We start from the raw sequence: 23,815 nt of genomic DNA, 5'->3' as shown, positions 1-23,815 counted from the left end.
AATAGGCTCTTATATAGTTGGATTACACGTCTCTAAAATGTAGTTTATTTTATTCGTTATATTTGCTGTTCAATTATTAATTTTTTGGCAAGTTTTATTTATTTATTTTAGGAAATTAAGAAAATTTAAAAAAACAAAAAAAAACAAAAAAACAAGAACAAACCTATCCAGGCTTCCAGGAATAAAACTCAAATGAAATACTAAATCCTTTATTTATTTTAGATGTGGAATTCTAAAATACTTATTTATAAAATGATGGAATCAGCCCAAATACTGTAATACCCTCCATGTGTAAGTTTTCAAATAAAGAATATAACTTCCCCCTAGATTTTTAAATAAAAATCAATTAAAAAAAAAGTCCCAGAAATATGACATGACCTTAGTTGAGTAAAAAGCACAATCTCTTCCCCTGAAAGGAAGTGGTTTAATAGAGTATAAAATGTAAATACTTTCAAGTATCTCAAAACTGTTCCCACTAAGATAAAGTACTTAAATGTACTTTGTTCTAAGTGAAGACAGAGAGAAACATTGACCTGGGCTCTGTATCATTAGACTCAACCAAGATAAACAAAGTTCTATTTTCTATCTTTTTTTCATCGTCATTTGACATGATGACCTGTTTACATTTATTTTATCCCAGTGCTGTAATGCTTTAATGAGAGGCTGGAGGCCAGGAAATAGGGCACCTATAGGACCTGTCTGTGTCGCCCCTTTAATACCTTTTAATTATCATTAATGCTCTCTATTTTGGGATTATGCTCATTCAAGCATCTGTACGTACTTGTGTGGAATCCCCATATGATTCTCTGTAGACACTGCAGATTCATATATCACTACTCATGATGTTAAACTTAACCTTTGTCCTGCATTCATTCGACTGTATGCTATTGATCGCCTGGATGAGAATGTGTATCAAGTATCTTTCAGTTTGTCTGCCACGACTTCACTGCAGGATGTGGTTGCATGTGACATTTCATCATGCAGCATCAACCTGTCTGCCTGTTTTGAGGTTGATAACAATCAGATGACTTGATGCTGGCACACAGTCAATAGAGGCTCTGATGTGAGGAGGGTGGGGATTAGCTGCAACATTAAAGTGATGAACACATCCAATTCTGAAAATGGCCCATTCTGCATAATGAGTACTTTTACTTTGGTACTTAAATTACAATTTACCATTATTACTTATGTATTTTTACTTCAGTAAAAATTTGACTGCATTACATTTACTTGTTACAGTGTATTTCTACACTGTGGTGTTGTGCTACTTTTGCTGAAGTAAAAGATCTGAATACTTTTTCCACCATTGTATGATAGTTTAGTCCAGTGGTTCCCAACCTAAAGGTCGGGCCCCTTCAAATGGTCACAAGGTAAATCTGAGTGGTCGTGGGATGATCAGTGGGGTATGAAAGATGATAATACAAAGTTCTACTACACATTAAATCCACCAATTAACTAGAGCTGAAGAAGCCTCTTGGATGAAAGGTGAGACATCTTCAAGAAACTCAAGCAAGTCCAGTTGCCTACGATATAGCACTTAAGATTACCATGACCTGGATGACTGAGAATCTTCACCAACAAATACTAGGCCTAAATAACTGTACAAATTTGGGCCTCAATCAGTCATGTCTATGAAATCATCTGAGATGCTTAGACATTTGAAATGTGACAATGGGGCCAGTGGGGGAAGAAGCGTCCAGATCCATTACTTCAGTAAAAGTAATAATGCAGTATGACAATACTTTGATCAAAATAAAAGTCCTACATTAAAAATCTTATAGTAAAACTACAGAGGTATTTTCAGGAACATTTATTTGAAGAATGAATGAAAGAATTACTCTAGACTGGCCCATTTAATAGTATGTCATATAGATTATGGGATAATTGTTACTGATGGTAGTAGCTTAATTCTGACATTTTTTATTATACTGTTGAGCAGTTCAAGCTCTAACAGTGTTAAGATAATTCCAGCTATAACTGAGACTTTAAAACCTTATTTTCGTCAAACAAGTGAAACATCTGTTGGGCAGTTAGTTCAATGTTTTCACTGGAGCTCTCAGATTTCTTTTGTAGTGGTGGCCAAACAGGTGCACTGAAAGTCTTGGGGTGGCACACCAAAATGAAAAGCCACAACTGATTTTTCAGGAATTTGAAGATATACAGCTTTATTTTGATTTTTTTACTGGGGAAAAGCCTCATCAAGTTTAGGGGAGACAAGTGGGTGCCCATAGAACCCATTTTCATTCAGATATCTTGAGGTGAAAGTTTAAGGGACCCCTTTAAAAATAGCCATACCAGTAGTTCCCTCGCCAAAATTTAGCCTAACTTGGGAGCGTTATTTAGCCTCCATCCCGACAAGCTATGCTGACATGGTTGTTACCAATGGGTGCCTTAGGTTGTCTAGTTTCATAAGACACCACTACCTTCGCACTAGCTCTAAAAAGCTCGCCACAGCCTCTTAAAGACAGTAATGTTGGCCTCCAGTTATTTTTACCAGGGAGGCCAACAATTGTGTCAGGGGTTCCACTGCTTGTTTTTAAAGAGACAGTTCACCTAAATGCAAAAATATTTATTTTTCTCTTACCTGTAGTGCTGTTTATCACTCTAGATTGTTTTAGTGTGAGTTGCAGAGTGTTGCAGATATCGGCCATAGAGATGTTTGCCTTCTCCTCAATATAATGGAACTAGACAGCACTCGGCTTGTGTGCTCAAAGCGCCAATAAATACATTTGAAAAACTAAACAGTAATGTCTCTTACCAGAAATCATGACCTGGTTACTCAGGCTGCGCAGTGATACAGTCAGTGGGTGTAGTTCAGAAAATAGTTTCTACATGAAACTGCTCACAACAAGGGGTGCGTTCTGAATCACATACTTTTTCTTTTTACTTTTAGTATGTACTGCAGCTGCCCTTAAAAAGCACGTACTGTTTCATGCAATATGCTCACAATCAGGACATACTACTCTCACAAAATGACACCCTGAACTTTGACCCTCTTGTTTTTATATCTGTAACCTTGGAGATTAAACAGAGATGAAGATCAACCCAGAGAGTTCTGCTGTTTTTACTTTGCAATGTGTGTCGTTTAATTTTAAAGTCACAGCTGCACAGATTGTAGATTTGAGGGTATTCTATTTCCAGCAGTGGAATTAATCTGCAGTTCTCTCATATGTTATTTTCATAGTTGTGTCCTTTTATTGTTTGTAATAGTTATGATTATTTTGTTCACTGAAACAATCAATATTCCTGTTACTTCTACCTCATTGACAGCTCAGCTCAAGCTGTCATTAGTTTGCGGCTCAGTCGATGTGACATATCGTCCGCTGTGCAGAGGATTGTGGGTCAGAATAGCCAGAGAAGCATGCTTCAAAATCGGACCAGATGTAGTAGTACATCCTGGTATTTTGGCACACTGCATTTCACCCACTATGTATTAGGACATATTAATGTTTTTTTGGCATACTCTATAGTGTGGTAGTATGGGTATTGGAACACACAGAGAATCTATGGATTATCTTGAGTAACCGGGTCATGATTTCTGGAAACATGAGTGCCATTTAGTTCCATTATATTAGAAAGAGGGCAGACAGTTCTTTGGCTGATATCTCCAACACTCTGTAACTCACAACAAAACAACCTAGACAGATAAACAACCCAACAGGTGAGAGGAGAAATATGTATTTTTAATTTTGGGGTGAACTGTCCCTTTAATTAAACAAATAAGACATGTGGCTGCATTACATTTATGAAAAAAGACACTTAATTTTAGAAAATACTTGGAATATTCTCACTGCACCGGGTGATTATTATTTTTCGGTTGAAGTATTAGTAGTCAGCTTTATTTTTTTTTACAATTCAAAGTGCTTTACAGAGCAATAAAATGTAAAACATAATAAAGGACACAGAAATAGCAAAAAGAATCAAGATACAAAAGGTGAAATTAATTACCAAAAGATTTACAATTTAAAAAAATCACCATTAAAAATAGCAAATGTGCAGACAAGAGGTGCACAGATAAAAAGATTATTTAAAATTATTTAAAATTGAGTTTAAAATTGAGTTTGTGGTCATTACAGGGTGGAGTAGGACGTGTAAAAAGGGGATGTTTTTAACTTTGATTTAAAAATGGTCAGAGTTGGGGCTTATCTAACATCATGTGGGAGGTTATTCCAGGTTTGTACTTGTACTGGTACAAAAAACACTAGAGTAAATGTAGTAGAGTTAAATGTAGACCTGCATTATTTCCTCCTGAAATGTTTTGGAGTTGTATGAAGTAGCATAATGGGGATATTCAAGTAAAAAACAAGTGTCTTAAAACTGCTCATAACTTTCTCCCACTGTATGTGCACAGTAACTTCTCCCCTGCTGCACAGGATGGCCGCTTTTTCCGGTTATTCTACACATTGTATGTAAATGTATGTAAGATGTACAGTTAGTCTATTGTCACAACATATTGACCAATGACAGCGCGCCTCTCAAGTTTTGGGCGAAGCAACACGTGTGCCCGCTCCTGATTGGCTGAGAGCTGCAGCAGCTGAGTTAAATGTAGACCCGGTGCTGCCGCTGTTGCTTTTTCAAGATCGCGATCAAGTCTGCGGACCTGCTGCTGCTCACAGGTCAGTGTGCAAACATTTTTAACACCCTCTGCTTCAAATATCACGCGCACATCCACCATCTAATGTGTGAGGCCGTTTGCAGTGGTTTGTTAAAAGCGTGATGCTTTTACGAGCCCTCTGCAAAAAGCAGCTCCTCGCTTATTGTTGCCTTAAAATAGAGCAGCCGCGTTTGTCGTCTTTTCACCACATCATATCTTGTTTTCCGTTTATCTCATAACGCTCACATCGACATGGTGTGTCCCGATTCAGAATAATGTGCTGATCATGTGTGTATCTGTCGGTATCACTGTGAAGCTCCGTGTATGTCTGCAGCTGAGCCCCTGAAATCAGAGATATGGACACGTAGCATCTAATCAGACGCCGTGTGACAAACGATACTGTCTGGAAACTTTTTTTTTTTTGGGTTTAATCTCAGCCTCACCTACTTTGTGTGCAACTGCCCTGCACAATGACGTCATTGTTAGTTAATCAAATAAGATTACAACAAGAGGAAGAGGGTTACAATGTCACCATTATTAGACGCATGTAGAGGCATCCCCCGCCATATCTGTTTACTTCACTGCGACCTGATAACCTCAAGCCAGCCCTCATTAGCACTCATGCATGAGGAGGAGACTATAGAGAAGGGTTTTTAGGTTTTAGACACTCCCAGTCTTGCATTCAAATTATTTTCAAACTTTAATCTACCACAGTGAGTTTGAAGTTTGGATTTGTTTCATTATCAATATGAGGAATTGAACCACACATTTTTTACCAGTTAATTTTTATAACTTTTCCACATTATTTTACTACCTTGCAATGACTTTATTTAAAGGTTCAGTGCGCAGGATAAAGGGGATATACTGGAAGAAACTGAATATGTTTTGTAATAATTTCCATGAAGTATGTGTTTTATAGTGCAGTGGTTCCCAACTGGTCCAGCCCCAGGGTCCAAATCTCTCCTTAATCATTAGCTCAAGGTCCAAATTTCTCCATTATCATTATTAGTTCAAGGTCCACACAATTTAATATATTCAGTGTCATACTTGTGTTTGGTTGTGTCATAGCTAGTTTGCCATCTTTGTCAAGTAGATGCCCGTTGTCACTCTCTAAGAATATCTCAAAATAAAAGTTCTGTGCTAGAAATTCACTGTACTTAAAAAAAAAAGAGTTTTTTTTCCAAACTTGACACGTTCGCAAGTCACTTGTGGTCCATTCAGAATGGACCTGCGACCCACTTTTGGACTGTGACCCACCAGTTGGGAACCACTGCTTTAGATACCCAGAAAATAAGAATGTTTTGGTTACTTTGAGCCGTTTTACATCTAGACAGGGAGTGGGATCTTGTCCATGGAGATCCCCTTGTTGCACCACCATATTTCTACAGTAGCCCAGAATGGACAAACGAAACACTAGTTCCAGATAGGGCCATTGATGTTTTTGTGTATTACCGTCAGCCGCCGTAATTCGCAGCTCCTCCATGACAAGAGCATCGGAAAAGCACAGATTTTTTTTTAACGCAAAACTGCTTTATTGATTTTAATGGTTAAAGTCACCGATCTGCGCCTGGTGCAAACCTCCTGAACGTCTGGATCTTAAGTTAGAGAAAAAAGGTAAACGCACATTAGCAGGTGCTGGGCTAGTGGCCTGTCTCCAATATGCCGAAGGGTCAGAGAAAAACTGATTTGTACGTGTTTTTGTTTTTTTTTAAAGAGGAAGAGTCCTTGTGGATAATTCAGCTCCCAGTAAAAATCTCCTGAACAATGAACACTGACGAAATTATAACCAGGAGAAGTTTCAGCTGGTTGCAGTCTGCAGTCCTCACTGCAAGATGCCACTAAATCCCTCTAAATCTTAAACAATGTTTCTTTAAGTAGTCTGCAGTGCATATGCATAACGATACAGCCGTACATTATAAAGCACACACTTTACAGGCATTTGCAAATGAGCAGACTGCTAGCATTTGCTGACTTCACTCGCTCATTAGACATTCCCGCCACCACCTAGCTGCGCTGTACGTCATAAGGAGTGCTGCAGGAACGAGTCCTAAAACTCTGGTTCCCTCGTCTTGAAGTTAGTGGGCATTTCTAATAGGTTTTTGTTTAGATGCTTGAAATAAAGTCTGTGGTTAAAACAAACCTAACAGATCCTAGTGTTTTGTTCTACAGCCTAGAATATGTCTGTGGAAAGCCCACTTGTAAATTTTGGAGTTTTAACGTTTCTTAAAATAGGCAGAACCCCTTTTGGGGGGGTATAAAATAGAAGATCATGTAGATGTGTTTGGATTAATTTCATTTAGCGATTTACCACAGTGACAGTAAATACTGAATATCTTTGTGCCTCAAATCTCAGTCTGAAAGCCCCGGATACCCCGCTACACAACAGCTTTTCGACATTTTCCTGTTTCTCTCCTGATGTGACAATGTGATACTCTTCCCCAGAAGCATGCACGGCATTGGCGATGATGCAATGCTGGTCTGGTCTATGTAAATCACGTGATAGTAGTGATGTTTCAATGGTCAGCAATACTAGATTTTATATAAGTGACACAAAAACGCAGTTCGCATAACATTAGACATGTTTTGGGATTTTCATGAATATATTTTCAACAACAGCCAAAACAGATTTCAAACGTTTCGAAGACATTCTGCGAAATCCAAACCATTTCCAGGCCTGGAAAACAGTTTTACTAATTTCATAACTTTTCCAGGAATTTCATGACCGAGGGAACCCTCTGGATTTTCAAACATGATACCGATATCAATATTTGAGAAAAAACACCTGGACACACAAAGCAAACATACTTGGGGAGGATTCCTTAAATTTCTTTTTAAGGATTTGTGACCCAGATATACAGTGAGATATGAGAATCAGCTTCATTGGCACGTATGGTATGTGCACACATACAAGGAATTATGGAAACATATGGTTGCCTCAATGGTAGGAAAACTACATTACAGAAAACTCAAATCCATTTGCATTCATTCAGCAAAAATGTAAAGCATATGTAATTTGAAGTTAATTTGCAAACACACTCGTGAGGCCCTTTTTAAACTTCTCTGTGTACATCAGAGAAACAGAAGTCATTGAGATCAGAGGTTGGACTGTTTCTGTTACTTCCTCTCAGAGAAAGCACCAGTCGACAGAAACTCTCAGACGGAGGTCAGACACGTCTTCTGTTACTGTACAATGAAGGAGAGGATGTTGAAGCAGATCGTAACTGAACACTTCAATGAGGAGGCGTCTTTAAGGCAAACATCCTCTAACAGGAGTCTGTGGAATGCAGCCCAAGTGAGCGTTTGTCATCCTCCATCTTTTTTAAACAGCATTTTTAAAGCATTAGGTAATGCTCCTTTGGCTATGCCGTACAGTCACATGAGCAGATGAGCACCACAGACACGGGTTGATTGTAAAGTGACCGTGCACACTCAATCATGTGTTTTTGCCCTTGAATACAGGAGCAGCTTTCATGAGGGACAGTGTGATTCTGTGATTCGGGCTGACTCCCACTCTGTTGTCACTCCGCTTTGGTCATTTGAGAGTACCAGCGTCGGCTTGTCTGCCTGTTTTGGGTTTGATAAAATTCAAAGAACTTGATGTTTGTTTATACAACGAACGACGGTGGTGCTGACGTGATACTTTCAAAGCAGAATTTGAGTTCACGGCAGGATTTATGAAAGTCATCCCAGTCGGCTTTCCCTGATGTCACTAACTGACTAAAGTGAATTTAAAAGAATCCTCTGAGAGCAGCCGGTTTAGGATCCAGCTTAAGAAGCTGGTCTCAAATGATCATGCCTCTGCATAGAGCGTTAAGAGAATAATGAACCACTGTGGATGCTGCTTCTCTTAGAGGATTTTCTGATGGCAAATGTCAGCTAGTTAAAAGAAATCATCCCATTTTGGGGAAATAAGATGCAGTTAAAACATAATTCACCCCCCAGAGTATGACGATTCATATCCCGAACCATTTTATATACAGTCACTCATCCAGTCGACAATGTCATCCCACTTCATACTGCTTTTATTGAGTGTAATGTCTGTTGTTTTGCTGTAAGTTTACTGTGGTAAAACCAAAAGCACCCTTTGTTTTCATCACAGCTACTAAAAGTTTTCACTGATTAGCAGATCAACAGAATAATACTCAGCAACTGTTATAATTTGTTAATCATTTAAGTCATTTTTCAAGCAATAATGCCTCAGTTGTGAGGATTTACTGCTTTTCTTTGTATTATGTGATTGTAAACTGTATATTTGGGGGTCATTGGTCGGACAAAACTAACTACAATCCGTCATAAGATAAGATAAACCTTTATTGATCCCCAGTGGGGAAATTCAGTCGATGAAATAAATACAGATGAGTACAGAAAGTAACAGAAATAAATAAGAGGTACCTAAAATAAAATAAGAATATTTTAAAATTGACTACACAGGAGCGTCTGAGACAAAATGACGCAAGGAGATAGTGGCGTGATTAGTAGCAGAAGAGTCGACAAGTTTGTGTGCAGTCACAGTGTACACCAGATTAGATTATGTCATGCTGACATGTCTGATATTTTATAGACTTAATGACTGAAGAAATGGTCGTCAGATATATCTGTGATGAGAATAACTGCTGCAGGGTAGTTTTATGGCAGCATAACTACAGTCTGTTGGAATTTTGTTTGATGGATTTAGGAGTAGGTTGTCAATATTTCGATCTCTGACCATGATAAAGCATCTGGAGGCAGTGGGTAGTATTTCGGGAGATCCAGTGCAGCAAGCAGATTTCCGGGCCGTGACTTTCTTCCTTTCGGCTAATCTCCATGAACAGACATCTGCATATGAATTAGGGCTCACACGAATGCCTCGAAGCTTTGACAGTTGTTATGGTGATTGATGTCCAAATCAGTTTTTAAATGCTCTATTTTGTTTTGTGTATACATGCATCACCCCAAAACCCCATGACTTAAGAAATAGTTATCCAACATTATTCATTATGCATCAATATTAATTATCTGTAGTTAGTCTCAGACATTTAAACTTAGAGATAGTTTTGTGACTCTGACTTGCTTGAGCTAATATCAGTCACTAGCAGTCCAGCACTACTGAAACTGGGACAGTTTGACCACGTGTGACAGGCCCACAGATATCTAGAAGGATGTCGAAAATGTCAAGCATCCGGAATTGTTTCAAAATTTGCAAAGATAACCCACAAAAGTAGAAGGCCAGATATGCCAGAGGAAACTGGTATGTTACAAATCCACAACGAGCCTTGCAAAACACCTGAAAACTTAAAGTAACAGCCCAGCCATCTTGAAAAGTATTATGGCTAATGTGCGACCTGCACGCTAACAGAGCGGCTATTTGTCACATCATTATAGGTGTCGATATATGTTCTCATCTGTCATTTGCACCCTGATGGTTTCTTGCTATTTTGCTGACTGACAGTTGGTGGTGGTGATACGAGGTGTAGCAATGCAGCTCACAGACACAGTTAAATAGAAGATGATGTAAACAGTCTACCATTTAAAATATTTAAAAAAAAATCAGCCTCACAAATGTTTTATCAGGAAGGATCTGCATCCAAGACTTTTGTAAGACCTGGAGGATACACTCAAAGTAGCAACAGTAAATCTTAAGATAAATTTTGTTTCTCAACAAGAAATGTCCGACCTTTCAGTTTGATCTGTTGCCCAGATTTCACTCAGACTCGTACACTGTCATTTCAAAACGACAGCATGCTTTCTTTGACCTACAGTGTGGAGGTCATGCGCCCTGATGCTGTGTTGGTAGTTGGTGACGGGTGCGTGACCTTTGTTCCACTTTACAAATCCCGTCCTTCACCCTCCCTCTCGCCTACATTTCTCCACTGTGAGACCATGTGACTGGGAGTGTGTGATTTCACCAGTGACCTGCAGTCTTGAGTGCGGCCGTCTCGGGCAAGGTCAGGCTCTGTGTCCTCAAATCGAGGTTGAATTTGACTGGAGGAGGATGGACATGAGGCAGGCAGTGGGTTGATGCAGATGAAGCCACATGGGCTTCATCAACCATCCAGCAGCTGTGCACTGACAGACGTATACACTCAGAGGGTTGAGGCTGTCTCTTCCTGTTCACGCTTTCACAACTTGCCTTTCAGAGAGTTGCTCACACCATACCAATCAAGGCAATGTGGTCTATCACGCTTTATCCCTTTAAACCTAGATAGGAATATGTTGACTCATCCTTCTTTTCAGATTACTTCCCTCATGACATGATGTACTATTTGTAAAACTGTTGAATTATCAATGAGGTATCAGCAGCTGCACTGAAGCAGTTCAACAACAAGATCCAATAACACATGAATTTCCGCATTTTGCAATTTTAGAACAGGATCAATAGTGAACTGTCGCATGAGGTCATTGCCTGAAGACATTTGGTTTCAGGTTAATAAAATTGTCTTGCCCATCCTATTTATAGAATGAGGCAGAAAATCTGTAATGGACAATCATTGACATACAACAAGGATGTGGAGCAGTCAGGGCTGCAACTAACGATTGTTTTTGTCAACTATTAATCTGCCATGGCAGCGTATCGCCACCCTAATCTTTTTCATTAAAAAGATCCTTTTCACTAATGTAATGTATGTTTTTACAAGAAACTTTTTTGCTATATGAACACATCATTTTATTTTGTTATATCATAAATCTTTCTCAATATATACATACACAATAAATAATAGCATCTCTGTAAAAACAAGACGCATTACTCACATGATAAGTTGGTATGTTGTTTCAACAATGAACTTCCAAATCTTAATATTAGAAAAATGTAGTCATTATCTAAACTGAAAACTCCATAGCCTACACGAACTTGAAAAACTTATATCTACGAAATAACTTTGTTTGATTAAGTGTTAATTCATGCAAAGTATCATTGATCCATTGTATATATCTGCAGGTTAAATTCCAAAACCCAAAGGTACTGTTTACGTTCACATAAGACAAAAAAAAAGTTGCTACACCTGTCGAGCTTTCCCTTCGCCCGGCACATCTTGTAGTCTACGAGATTTACCTCATAATTTTCAATAAAATGGGTTCTTGTTTTCAATGAGAGTTGGACAAAAGCATTTTCCTATTTCTGTCCGCCGACTTCAGGTGGGGGAAAATATCCTTGATGCTTTGAGAGTCTCTCTTGAAAGATCTGATTCAATTCTCAACAACATGATTGCTTGTAACAGTTTCGGAAGACTGGGCTCTGCGTTAATTATATGGCTGTAATTTGACCAATCCAAAGACCTGCTGCCCCTTAGTTACTGTTGCTAGTTCGGACAGTTTAGCTGTTAAACTACTACTTTGAGCGTGATGTGGCATCCTGATAGTTGACATAAGACAGAAGTTGTAGCTGTGTAAATCTCATGTGTGTGAGGTATCATAGCGATGTGAGGGGAAAAATGAGAAAAGAGATCATGTATAGACTGTGGTGTAGTGGTTGTTGATGAGTTGGATATGGGGAAGTTACCAAGGAGGAAGTGGGTATACTCTCCTATATATCCTCCTGAGACCCTGTGTGGTCATATGAGGACATCAAATTTTGGGTTTACTTGACCTTACGCTTCATTCTACTTTACTTAGACTTTTTGTCTTTGTTAGACACTTTTTATGCCATCTAGTGGTAGTAAGACCAATCCATGTAAAAACAAGATGGCAGCCATCTCTGCCAAGTCAGTCTGCAGCTGAACCCAACACAAAAGTGGACAAGTTCTAAAACCTGATCACATTTTATGGTTGAAACTTGTTAATTTATTATTAGTAATGGTTGTAGTTTGATATGGCAACACATTTGACCAATTTTAGCAACAGTAACAAGCTAAGATACCGTTAATTAGTAAGTACTTATCTGGACATTGGGACTTAATTGACGTCTCATTTGAGGACACTGGGACTTAATTATCGTTTACAATGTTTAGTTTTTTATACTTATCAGGTCCTACTGATCCCAAACAGCTAGGAGAAATTAAAAATGCATGCCAAACAAAAGTTCAGGTCTCAGGAGGATATTCCAATTTTTGTCTCATAGGTGCAAACAGCCAGAAAAAGAGGTGGGTATACCTCCTTATACCCTCCACTGTGTATCAGCATCAAAAAAATCTGATGCAACAATGCATCAAGATGTGTCAATAATTATGTGAGGTGCCCAGAGATTAACACCCCTGTGGCGACTCTTTATTTTGCCAGATAAAATAACAAATGTCTGGCAGATGTTACAGTTGTAGCTGGCTCAGCCAATTTGTGCAGAGTCATGTAACAGCTGAGAGAAAGCTGCTTGGAAGCGACTGTCTCGTCATGATGAGATTAAGTAAAGTTTGTTTAAAGGCTGTATGTGATACTCATCCAGTGGTAAGGTTGTAATAATGAGCTTAAATCATTTGACCTGACACTCAGCACCCGAGCCATTGAGCTGTTAAGTGTAACACCGCTTTTAGTTTTAAGCTTTTCTTTCTCTGTGCACCATTCTACAAAGAGGAACTTAAACATTTTTGCGGAAACCAACTGTGACTGACTGACCATGTGTTTTTTCCTTCGACTTCCTGGCCGCGGTTTCAAAATTACAGCTGTAGTCTGCTCTCAGGCTGCAGTCTTGATGTGCTGTTATGTGTCAAATGAACCAGCTGCCCTCTCCCCCTCTTTTTTTTTTTTCCAATGTCTTGTCTGTGCTCGGGTGTGGGGTGACTGGCAAGCTGGCTCTGCCATTGGCTTGTCATCTTCCCAGTCCAAGTATGGAGAGCAGAGGTGGCGGTGGTGGCCAGGGGGGGAGTTGTTGCATTACCTTTTGCCTTCAACCACTCCAAGCCATGCATGCAACCAATGACATTTGCCTCTTGTTGGCTATGTGACAGAACAACACATGTACATACAAGTGAAACTTAATGTTATTTAAATTATTGCGTAATCCATTAATTACCCTTAATTATTTTAGTCTGTAAAACGTGAAGGAGAAATCAGGATAGTGCAGAAACATTCAATTGATTTAATCGTTTCAGTCATTTTCAAGCAAAAATTTTAAATGTTTCACACACTCGGGTGCACACACACACCACCTTGGCGTCTGCAAAGTTGTGATTGGCATTGGCATATATATATATATATATATATATATATATATATATATATATATATATATATATATATATAATTTCATTGACAGAACAATAAACTAATAAAAGATGTCTGTGGATTAATAGATGAAAGTAGTTGTTGGTTACAGGTTATAAATTTTGTTCACGTCGAGAGATACGCAGGCAAATTCCAGTGTTTTTAAAGTTGCAAGTGACCAGTTTGTACAGTTTGTAATTTGATTAATCACGTATAACTTGTGTATTTTTCATAATGATCACCTATTTCTGTTGATTTCAGTGATGATGATTTAGCATCAATGTGACCTTGATTTGTCAGGTATTTATTCTGGGTTTTTTTGTATCCATAAAATCCAAATAATTGTCTGTTGTTATAATGACATTAAATTACATATACCATGATAGGATTTCGAATCGGACTTTACCCACACCGCCCTGTCGCTACAATTCAGCATCATTTCTGTGACACTCCACAAAGATCCATGTGTGCTTGTTCGAGTCAAAGCTGATACACTTCGCTTGCTCTCAGGCTTGCTGTCTTTTCCTTTTACATAGCAGAAAACTCCGGTATGAAATGTATAAATCCACATTAACATTTCCCTACAGTATTTATTTGACTGGCAAGAAAACAAGTTACATATCATCTTTTAACTGTTGTTGATAAACTGGAAGTTATAACTTATTAATCTTCTTAGACTCCAAGGAATCTGCACATATGCTCAGGTTGGGTTTAATCAGTGTCAGCGCTCACATACTCTGGGATATCACTATAAAAATAAGGGAGTCTGTCAACATATCTATCATGTGGAATACAAAGACCTTCCTGTAATTAACGTGTGATTATTTGTCCGACTACTTCCACCAGTTTGGACGCTCAGCAACACAAGAATCACACATGCTGTGTCCAGATAACGTATGATAAGATATTGGTCATTCAGTCTTGGATAAACATTGCTGAATCACTCAGATCGGTGCCCGGCGCGTTACTTCTGGACCCACCTTTAATCTAGTTTCACACACATGCGAGTGGATACAAGTGGTGTGCACATGTCTACTTGTTGTGTTGTCACAAGGACAAAAAGCTCAAACTTCTGTGAGTTCAAATCAACCTGCTGCTTGAATGTCTCTCCAGTGAGCGGGCAGCTTTGCCTCACGCGTCTGTGTTTCTGTTTGAGAGGGGCGTGTCTTTGCTATTCATAGTTGTGAGAACCTCGGAGGTCTATTAGAGGTCAGAGTGAGTCCTTCTAATAGCAACTGCCGCGGCAAAGGGCCCGTCAGATAACTGTGCCTCTCCACCTTTGGACACAGTCTGCACCCTTTCTTCATATACACACTGTGGGACTGTGAGTATAGAGATTTATTAGAGCTTGATTTGTCAGCGGTCAAGTTTTTGACAATCGAGTTAACGCCATTTAAGTTTGTTCTGGTGCTGAAATGGACGATCATCTTGTCCTCCATGGTAGCTTTGAGGAACATCTGTGTGACTTATTGTAGTGGAGCATTTGTGAGGTTTAATGTGGCGTTTTTGATTGTTGTATTTTATTATAATTTCTCCTTGTTACAGAGCACAAATAGAATTAAACAGCTTTAATGAGTGGTTGCTTTTTGTTTTGTATATAAATTAAGGAGATTATCATAAATGTCGTTCAGCACATTAACAACTTAAAGCACTTAACTTGTCATTAAAAGTCAATTAAAGCAGCTTTACCTCAGTACTTTGTCCCAGTTGGCACTGGTCCCAGTTGCCATGGGCCCTGTGGTAATAATAGAAGTAGGTGAGAAGTCAATTGTTACCTAGAGTGTGGTGCTTGTGTAGTTATTGGTTTACCTACAGGGCTGTTACAGTCTAATCTAGAGGTCAAATGAGTTGAACATGATGTGCATAAAGCTGCCCAGTCTGATAACAAATTGAAGAAACATTAAATGTTAAAAAGAGTGCGTTATTAATTGTCGTATTTCCATATTCACATGAAATATAACTGCTGGTGAGATGTATTAGCTGGTGAGTTTAAATTGGCCATCTTGCCACAGGCTCGTCTAATTTGCATTTCACATTAACATGTAATTAGAAGTCATTTGACTGTTTTATTAAAATTTCAGAGGAACAGAGCCATTTATCCACGACTTTGAAGTCTGAGGTTTCAGACCAGTGAGTTCATTTCTAAAACATCCGGACCACAAAGCCCCTCTTCCCACCAGAAACAGGTAGCGTAGCATTGAGTGTCTGTGGTGGTGTCCTTGTTCCTCCATGAGGGCTTGTGATCTGCAAATGTGTGCGGAGTCATATTTCCTTCCTGTGTCTTTGTTTCCAAATGCACAGCTGCTGAATGGGAGAGCACATCTTCCTTTTGTATACATTGTGTGTGGAAGTGAGGAACAAGAACAATGGTGGAACATTCACACTTTCAGTAGCATACTGACATTGGAAGTTTGTCTTTGAAAACAATCTTCAGCTTTTAGTTTTATGGTTTTAAACATCAGACAGCTCAAAGAAAAAGGCTCTTTCCTCGTTCAAGGATCTGAAGTTCTTGTTCTTGTAAACAACACATGACTACTAGCATTTGATTTTGTGCTCTGAGTGATTCATTTTAATGATCGTCTTTATACACATCACTCATCTGATGCCCTACAGTTTATAAGCTACATTCAGAAGAGGGCATAAAACATAAATAAATTATGAATTATGACGTATTAAACTTCACATTTAAAAGTGCAACATCAAACCTAATTCGAAACAGCTCAAAGTGGTGATTTCTTTTTGTGGAAGCAAATAAGAGAAGTAAGTATTTGGCTTTAACAGCCATTGAATACTTAATATTGAAATGTAAACTCAACTGAATTCATTGTATAGAAATATTTTACTTTGCAAACCATATAGGTTATCTGACTTTGTTCATTCTGAATTTACCTTTTTGAAAATATGAAATTTCTTTATTTCAAAAGCTGAAGATTAGAAAGGCTTTAAAAAGTTTAGAGCTGAATTTAGTTTGCTCAAATTCTCGGTCAAATTCAGATCCAAAAAATCAAGATGAAGACTTTCCACTAGCATTGTATGGGCTACTCAGGACAAGATAGGCAGTCAAGCCTAAATGCAGTTAAAACCGAAATCTGACCAATCAGAGTACGGTCTGCCAGTCATGTGGTCCAAAAAAGCTGCTCGAAAGTTGAAAACCAAAAATGACTGCCAGAGACACTGATGGAGCTTTAGTAAGTTGACCAGTTTGTGCTCCTTCTGTTATTTATTGTCCTGAGTAGCTGTGATGTTGCTGTTTGAAAATTTTCCACTTGAATTTTAACCAAAAATATTTCAGCCTCAATCTACTTTTTTTTTAAATCTCAAACTTGAATCTTTGGATTTGAATTTATGAACATCGAATTCTTCAGTGGCTGTTAAAATTCCAATACATATGGCTTTCATTTGTTTCCACAGATGTCTTATGTGTTTATATGCCCAACATATTTGAGTAGTGTGATGCTTAAGGGTTGGATAATCACTGAATCACAGTGCTAAATGCTGTATGATTCATTGTGGATCTGTCCTTAATGCTTTGTTTCAGTTTCATCCATTATGTTTCTCTGTTATTATTACGTCTTGTGTCAGGAATAAGCTTTCATATTTTGCCTGCTGTCAGTTGCTTGACAGTAACAGGAAGAAATGAAGGTCTAAGATAAGAAGTAATACTACGAAGTCAAAACAATGTGACCAATGTGTGGTTCTAATTCAGGACATTTTCTTTAGCTGGGGCAGCTGTTGACTTGAAACATGTTGGACACCAGGATGGTAACAGTTCAGAAAAAGGGTGGCCTACAGGTGAAGATACATACAGTGTAGCTTCAGTGTCCTGTCTGATTCAAGTCAGGGACTTTTATTAACTGTAAGGGCTGCAACTAATGATTATTTTCAGAATTCAGAATTTTCAGAAATGCAAAACAAACAGTAAAAGGTTAAAAATATCCATCACAATCTAAAAACTGAAATTTAATGTCCTGCAGTTCATAACCTTAAAATATTCATTTTAATGTAATGTTAAGACAAGGAAAAACAGAAATTGTCACATTTGAGAATCTTAAACAAGAGAGGGTTTGAATTCTTTTAAATGACTTAAATGATTAATCAATTATCAAAATGGTTGATTAATTTTCTGTCAGTGTACTGTGCCTTTTAAACTGTGCATTAAAGACAAAAATAATCTTTTAAAAGTAAAAAAGAGCAGTGCAAAATGAGATCATGTAATAGTTAAAGAGGGTGTTTTCACAGATGGCAGTGAACTACCTTTAACTCTGAATGGGAGCACTATTCTTCTTCAGTGAGAGCGAGCTCTCATGTTGCTGTGTAATGGTCTAAAACAAGAGCCCCATTGATAAAGAGATAGTCTGCCTAGTGTACCATCACATCCTGAGGGAACTTTACAGGAACAGCAAATTAGAAACATTTTAAACAGTTTTATACGTAAATTACAGTAAAAGAAAGAAGTCTGTGATTACACTCATCATGGATGGTAAATCGGTTACTTTATGATGAAGTAAAACTGAAATTTCCCAAACATATTTCTGAGCTTAACTGGAACAGAGACACACATACGCAGAAGAAGTGCAGACCAAAAGTTTCCTAATGTAATAACGCTCCTGTGTGTGTTTCCCCGCAGGGTCAGTGCACAACAGTCATGCAGGCTCAGGATGTCCTGAGACAGCTGCGGATTCCCGAGCTGGATGATGTTCGGCAGTACATGCGCAGCTTGCCCACCAATGCTCTCATGGGCATGGGTGCCTTCGCTGCCTTCACCACATACTGGTTCGCCACCCGGCCGAAAGCCCTCAAACCACCCTGTGACCTCGGCCTGCAGTCAGTAGAAATTCCAGTAGGTGCTCTCTTCTTTTTTTCCTTTTGATAATATCCGATATCCTAAATTAATTCATGGAATGTGGATGCTACAGTAGAGAAAACAATGATGTGTCTGTCCACCCACTGCGTTGTAATGCCGTGTGTCAGAGGAATAATTGAAGCATGATCCAACCACTGGAGGGAAACTCGGCAAACCTCATTCAGCAGGAATGTTAATAAGATCCTTCCCAGAAACTTTAAAGCCCTCCTTTGCTCCAGAATGTGTTTTTCTTTTGTTTATGACCCCTAAAATGTGTGAGCTTGACTATTCTGACTTGTATCTGTGCCAAGTTTGTCACCAGAGAGGTGTTTTCACATTCTTCTACTGAAGCAGCAGATGGACTGGGATCAGCACTTCCCTAAAATATGAGATTCAAATGTATGCTGAGCAAGCTAGATTAGGCACGTCACTAATACAAAAGCCAATTGCTGTTTAATATGGGAAAGGCATATCATCAGGGGAACAGACTGCCACACACCTCCAGAGCAGAGCCGACTTGTCAGAGAGCCTGAGTTTGCATTAGCATTGGGAAAGTTTTGACAGGAAACATGGTAGAGTGCAGTTTTTGTAACCCGGACAACGGAGCAAAAACAACCCCATCCAAACAGATTTTTTTGTATGTTTCACAGTCACTAAGGTGGTGTCAGACACTGCCAGTTTGCCTACAAGCTAACATGTCATAAATAAAACATGTTACTAAAATTTTCGTTCAGATACGTCTGTTCATCTCAGATGAGCTAAAGCTGGCTGTGTTGGTAAAGTGCACTTTATTAATACTTGCTTTGTATCATTCCAGCACCACTTTCTAATAAGGCATGCTTTAAATAGCTTATTAGCTGTAATTAATTAAGTTATCTAAGCTTAATTTAAGCCATTAATGATAAAGATACAAGTTTTGGGTTGCCAGGTTGTGAAAAAGCTCTACTTGGTGTTTATCCTCCCTCAGCAGGACACTTGCTTTGTCTTTTCAGCTTTAGCTCTTTACTTCATGGACTGTTGACCTCATTTACAACTCCAGACCTGATGGATTAAAAAAACCTTTTACTAATGACTTGTTAACATTAATTCCACAGTTAATTTGTTAATAGAAACTGAACCAAAGAGAGAGCTAAAGATATACTCTGCAGGCTTTTCCTAACAAAACAATGTGTAGACTTATACAAAAGTAATCCCTCTCAATCATCGCATATGACCCAGAAGAAGTGTGTGATGGTGTATAAATCTGCAGATACTCTGCCCTCTGCTTGTATTGTCTTGTTTTCTGTGTTCAGGACGTTTATGGGTGTGTGTCCCACAGCAGTCAGGTGCGGTCAGGGCTTTATAAAAGGTAGTGACCAGGTGCCAGACTGTAAGCAGCAGGCATCCAAGAGAAACAGTGCTAAAAATGGAAATACAGCGAGGCAAAATGCCAAATGAAAGTGAATCTGGGGTTGGCTTTTACTTTCACTTTTGCTTGTGAGTGTGTTTACAAGCAGTAACCAACAATTCTGCATAGTATATCTTTAAGAGGTTTTTAACGCATTAGCAAATCATGTATTATCCAAAGACTATCACAGGGCTGACGCATAGAGACAGACAACCAGTCGTGCACACATTCACACCTACGGTCAATTAGAGTCATCAGCTGACGTCACCTGCATGTCTTTGGACTGTGGGAGGAAGCCGGAGTACCGGGAGAAAACCCACGCTGACATGGGGAGAACATGCAAACTCCACACAGAAGGGCTCCAACTGGAGACCCACTTGCTGTGAGGCGACAGTGCTGACAGGTTTTTCAGTGGTAGAAAGAGAAATTTAAAAAATCTTGGTTTCAGTTTTCTGCTACATCATGTTCAGCTTACTTTCACTTGGAACTAGTTGAGTCTCATAAAGAAACAAGATTACTAACATATGGTTCTCTCTGCTGAGTGTAAATGGCTCGCTCCAGCTATTGCTTCCTTTGTCCCACTGTTTTCTGTCATTACACATTTGAGCTCAAACTGCAACTGCTGCATAGTGCCCTATCTGAGGACCACATCCTCCTCAGTGCATCTGTATTCTCCATTTCTCGACGGTGCTCACAATTAGAGAAATGTGAGGTGAGGTGTCAGAGGTTTAAGTGCTTGTCCTAACTTAGATTTTTTTCCCTCATAGGGTGGAGAACGTGCAAGGAGGTCAGTACTGAACGACAATGATGAGCACATGACACACTACTACAGTGATGCACGCACAATGTACGAGGTGTTCCAACGTGGGCTCAGAGTATCAAGTAAGTGTTTGTATCAGTAACATGATGTGCTATAATTCTTCTAGTGAATGTAGATAAAAAAAAGAGCTTTATTTTCTTTCACAGATGACGGACCTTGTTTAGGATCAAGGAAACCAAACCAGCCATATGAGTGGCAGTCGTACAGTGAGGTGAGATGTTGAACACAGACATGGAAATCTAACATTCAATTTGTCCACAATAGACAGCTTGCCAAGTCACAATAGGTTTTAAAAATCAGACTCTCTTTGTTGTTGTTTTGCACAGGTGGCAGACAGAGCGGAGCACATGGGCTCTGCTCTCCTTCACAGAGGACACTCTCATACAGGAGACAAGCACATCGGCATCTTTTCCCAGAACAGGCCAGAGGTACAACAAATGTGTAAATAATCTTGTTTAGGTTACTATATATATATATATATATATATATATATATATATATATATATATATATATATATATATATATATATATATATATATATATATATGTGTATATATATATATATATATATATGTATATATTATTTACACAGAATATATACAGTCAAGGTGAAATGGGGTTATTGCACAAGTGAGATTAAATTATTGCACATGTTGACAGTGGGCGAAATAGTCTTCTGTGTGATGGCTTTCTTGCTCACGGCCAAAATTACTTCGTAGAGGTATTTGTCCTGGGTCATGAGATTGTCCGTGGTTTTGCCCAATTACAGTATGACGTAAGAACCAAAAAGATCAGCTTCTATTCCAAAGATGTTCCAGCACTTTTTATTGGTGTTAGGAAATCATTTCCTTCACATTCATGTCTTTCATTAGTGATGTTGACGGAATTTTCATGGTTATGAAATTCTTGAAAAAGTTATGAAATTAGAAAATGAGTTTTCCAGGCCTGGGGATGGTTTGGAATTGAGAGGAAGTTATGGAAAAGTTTTTAATATACATTGTTTTGGTTATTGTTCAAAATTTGTTCATGAAAATCCCCCAAAAAGTCCAACATTATGCAAAACACATTCCCTGTATTACCAATTTTAAATCTAATGCTGGGCTGCATGACTGTTGAAATGTCACTAGTATCATGTGATACACATGCATATGCAGCCAGTTGTAAGTGAGAATGTGTAATGAGCGAGTTAAGTTAGCAAGGACTAGCAGTCTCTTATCCGCAAATGCCTGGGAAGTACAGTACAGGCCAAAAGTTTGGACACACCTTCTCATTCAATGCGTTTTCTTTATTTTCATGACTATTTACATTGTAGATTCTCACTGAAGGCATCAAAACTATGAATGAACACATGTGGAGTTATGTACTTAACAAAAAAAGGTGAAATAACTGAAAACATGTTTTATATTCTAGTTTCTTCAAAATAGCCACCCTTTGCTCTGATTACTGCTTTGCACACTCTTGGCATTCTCTCCATGAGCTTCAAGAGGTAGTCACCTGAAATGGTTTCCACTTCACAGGTGTGCCTTATCAGGGTTAATTAGTGGAATTTCTTGCTTTATCAATGGGGTTGGGACCATCAGTTGTGTTGTGCACAAGTCAGGTTAATACACAGCCGACAGCCCTATTGGACAACTGTTAAAATTCATATTATGGCAAGAACCAATCAGCTAACTAAAGAAAAATGAGTGGCCATCATTACTTTAAGAAATGAAGGTCAGTCAGTCCGGAAAATTGCAAAAACTTTAAATGTGTCCCCAAGTGGAGTCGCAAAAACCATCAAGCGCTACAACGAAACTGGCACACATGAGGACCGACCCAGGAAAGGAAGACCAAGAGTCACCTCTGCTTCTGAGGATAAGTTCATCCGAGTCACCAGCCTCAGAAATGGCAAGTTAACAGCAGCTCAGATCAGAGACCAGATGAATGCCACACAGAGTTCTAGCAGCAGACCCATCTCTAGAACAACTGTTAAGAGGAGACTGCGCCAATCAGGCCTTCATGGTCAAATAGCTGCTAGGAAACCACTGCTAAGGAGAGGCAACAAGCAGAAGAGATTTGTTTGGGCCAAGAAACACAAGGAATGGACATTAGACCAGTGGAAATCTGTGCTTTGGTCTGATGAGTCCAAATTTGAGATCTTTGGTTCCAACCGCCGTGTCTTTGTGAGACGCAGAAAAGGTGAACGGATGGATTCCACATGCCTGGTTCCCACTGTGAAGCATGGAGGAGGAGGTGTGATGGTGTGGGGGTGTTTTGCTGGTGACACTGTTGGGGATTTATTCAAAATTGAAGGCACACTGAACCAGCATGGCTACCACAGCATCCTGCAGCGACATGCCATCCCATCCGGTTTGCGTTTAGTTGGACGATCATTTATTTTTCAACAGGACAATGACCCCAAACACACCTCCAGGCTGTGTAAGGGCTATTTGACCAAGAAGGAGAGTGATGGAGTGCTGCGGCAGATGACCTGGCCTCCACAGTCACCGGACCTGAACCCAATCCAGATGGTTTGGGGTGAGCTGGACCGCAGAGTGAAGGCAAAGGGGCCAACAAGTGCTAAACACCTCTGGGAACTCCTTCAAGACTGTTGGAAAACCATTTCAGGTGACTACCTCTTGAAGCTCATGGAGAGAATGCCAAGAGTGTGCAAAGCAGTAATCAGAGCAAAGGGTGGCTATTTTGAAGAAACTAGAATATAAAACATGTTTTCAGTTATTTCACCTTTTTTTGTTAAGTACATAACTCCACATGTGTTCATTCATAGTTTTGATGCCTTCAGTGAGAATCTACAATGTAAATAGTCATGAAAATAAAGAAAACGCATTGAATGAGAAGGTGTGTCCAAACTTTTGGCCTGTACTGTACATAAAAATGCCATAGTATGGTATTACGTCAGAAATCATGAAAAAATGTCAGAGTACTATGTCGTCCAAAATCATGAAAAAACATTATAGAATAGTATGTCGTACAAAATCATGAAAAAATGTCATAGTATGGTATGTCGTCAAAAATCATGAAAAGAACGTCATAGTGTAGTATGTCGTCAAAAATGAAA

At 38.9% G+C, this 23,815-nt stretch overlaps 1 protein-coding gene across 3 annotated transcripts in view; it reads left to right on the top strand.

Annotated features, from left to right (window-relative positions):
* The first annotated feature begins 4,518 nt into the window (after window positions 1-4,518).
* acsl1a (acyl-CoA synthetase long chain family member 1a) overlaps window positions 4,519-23,815 on the top strand; it is a 30,939-nt gene continuing 11,642 nt past the window's right edge. For 2 of the 3 annotated variants that reach the window (XM_033623807.2, XM_033623809.2), the window contains exons 1-5: window positions 14,875-15,029; window positions 18,333-18,545; window positions 20,703-20,817; window positions 20,902-20,966; window positions 21,082-21,183. In XM_033623807.2, coding sequence (XP_033479698.1) covers window positions 18,351-18,545; window positions 20,703-20,817; window positions 20,902-20,966; window positions 21,082-21,183 — 477 coding nt within the window. In that variant the 5' untranslated portion in view covers window positions 14,875-15,029; window positions 18,333-18,350. Of the gene's footprint in view, window positions 4,617-14,874; window positions 15,030-18,332; window positions 18,546-20,702; window positions 20,818-20,901; window positions 20,967-21,081; window positions 21,184-23,815 lie in introns of those variants that run through there. The other variant, XM_033623806.2, reaches the window with a different exon arrangement.

The sequence above is a fragment of the Epinephelus lanceolatus genome, chromosome 3, assembly GCF_041903045.1.
Source record: "Epinephelus lanceolatus isolate andai-2023 chromosome 3, ASM4190304v1, whole genome shotgun sequence".
Taxonomy (NCBI): Eukaryota; Metazoa; Chordata; class Actinopteri; order Perciformes; family Serranidae; genus Epinephelus; species Epinephelus lanceolatus.
This window is presented reverse-complemented; position numbering and strand designations above follow the sequence as displayed.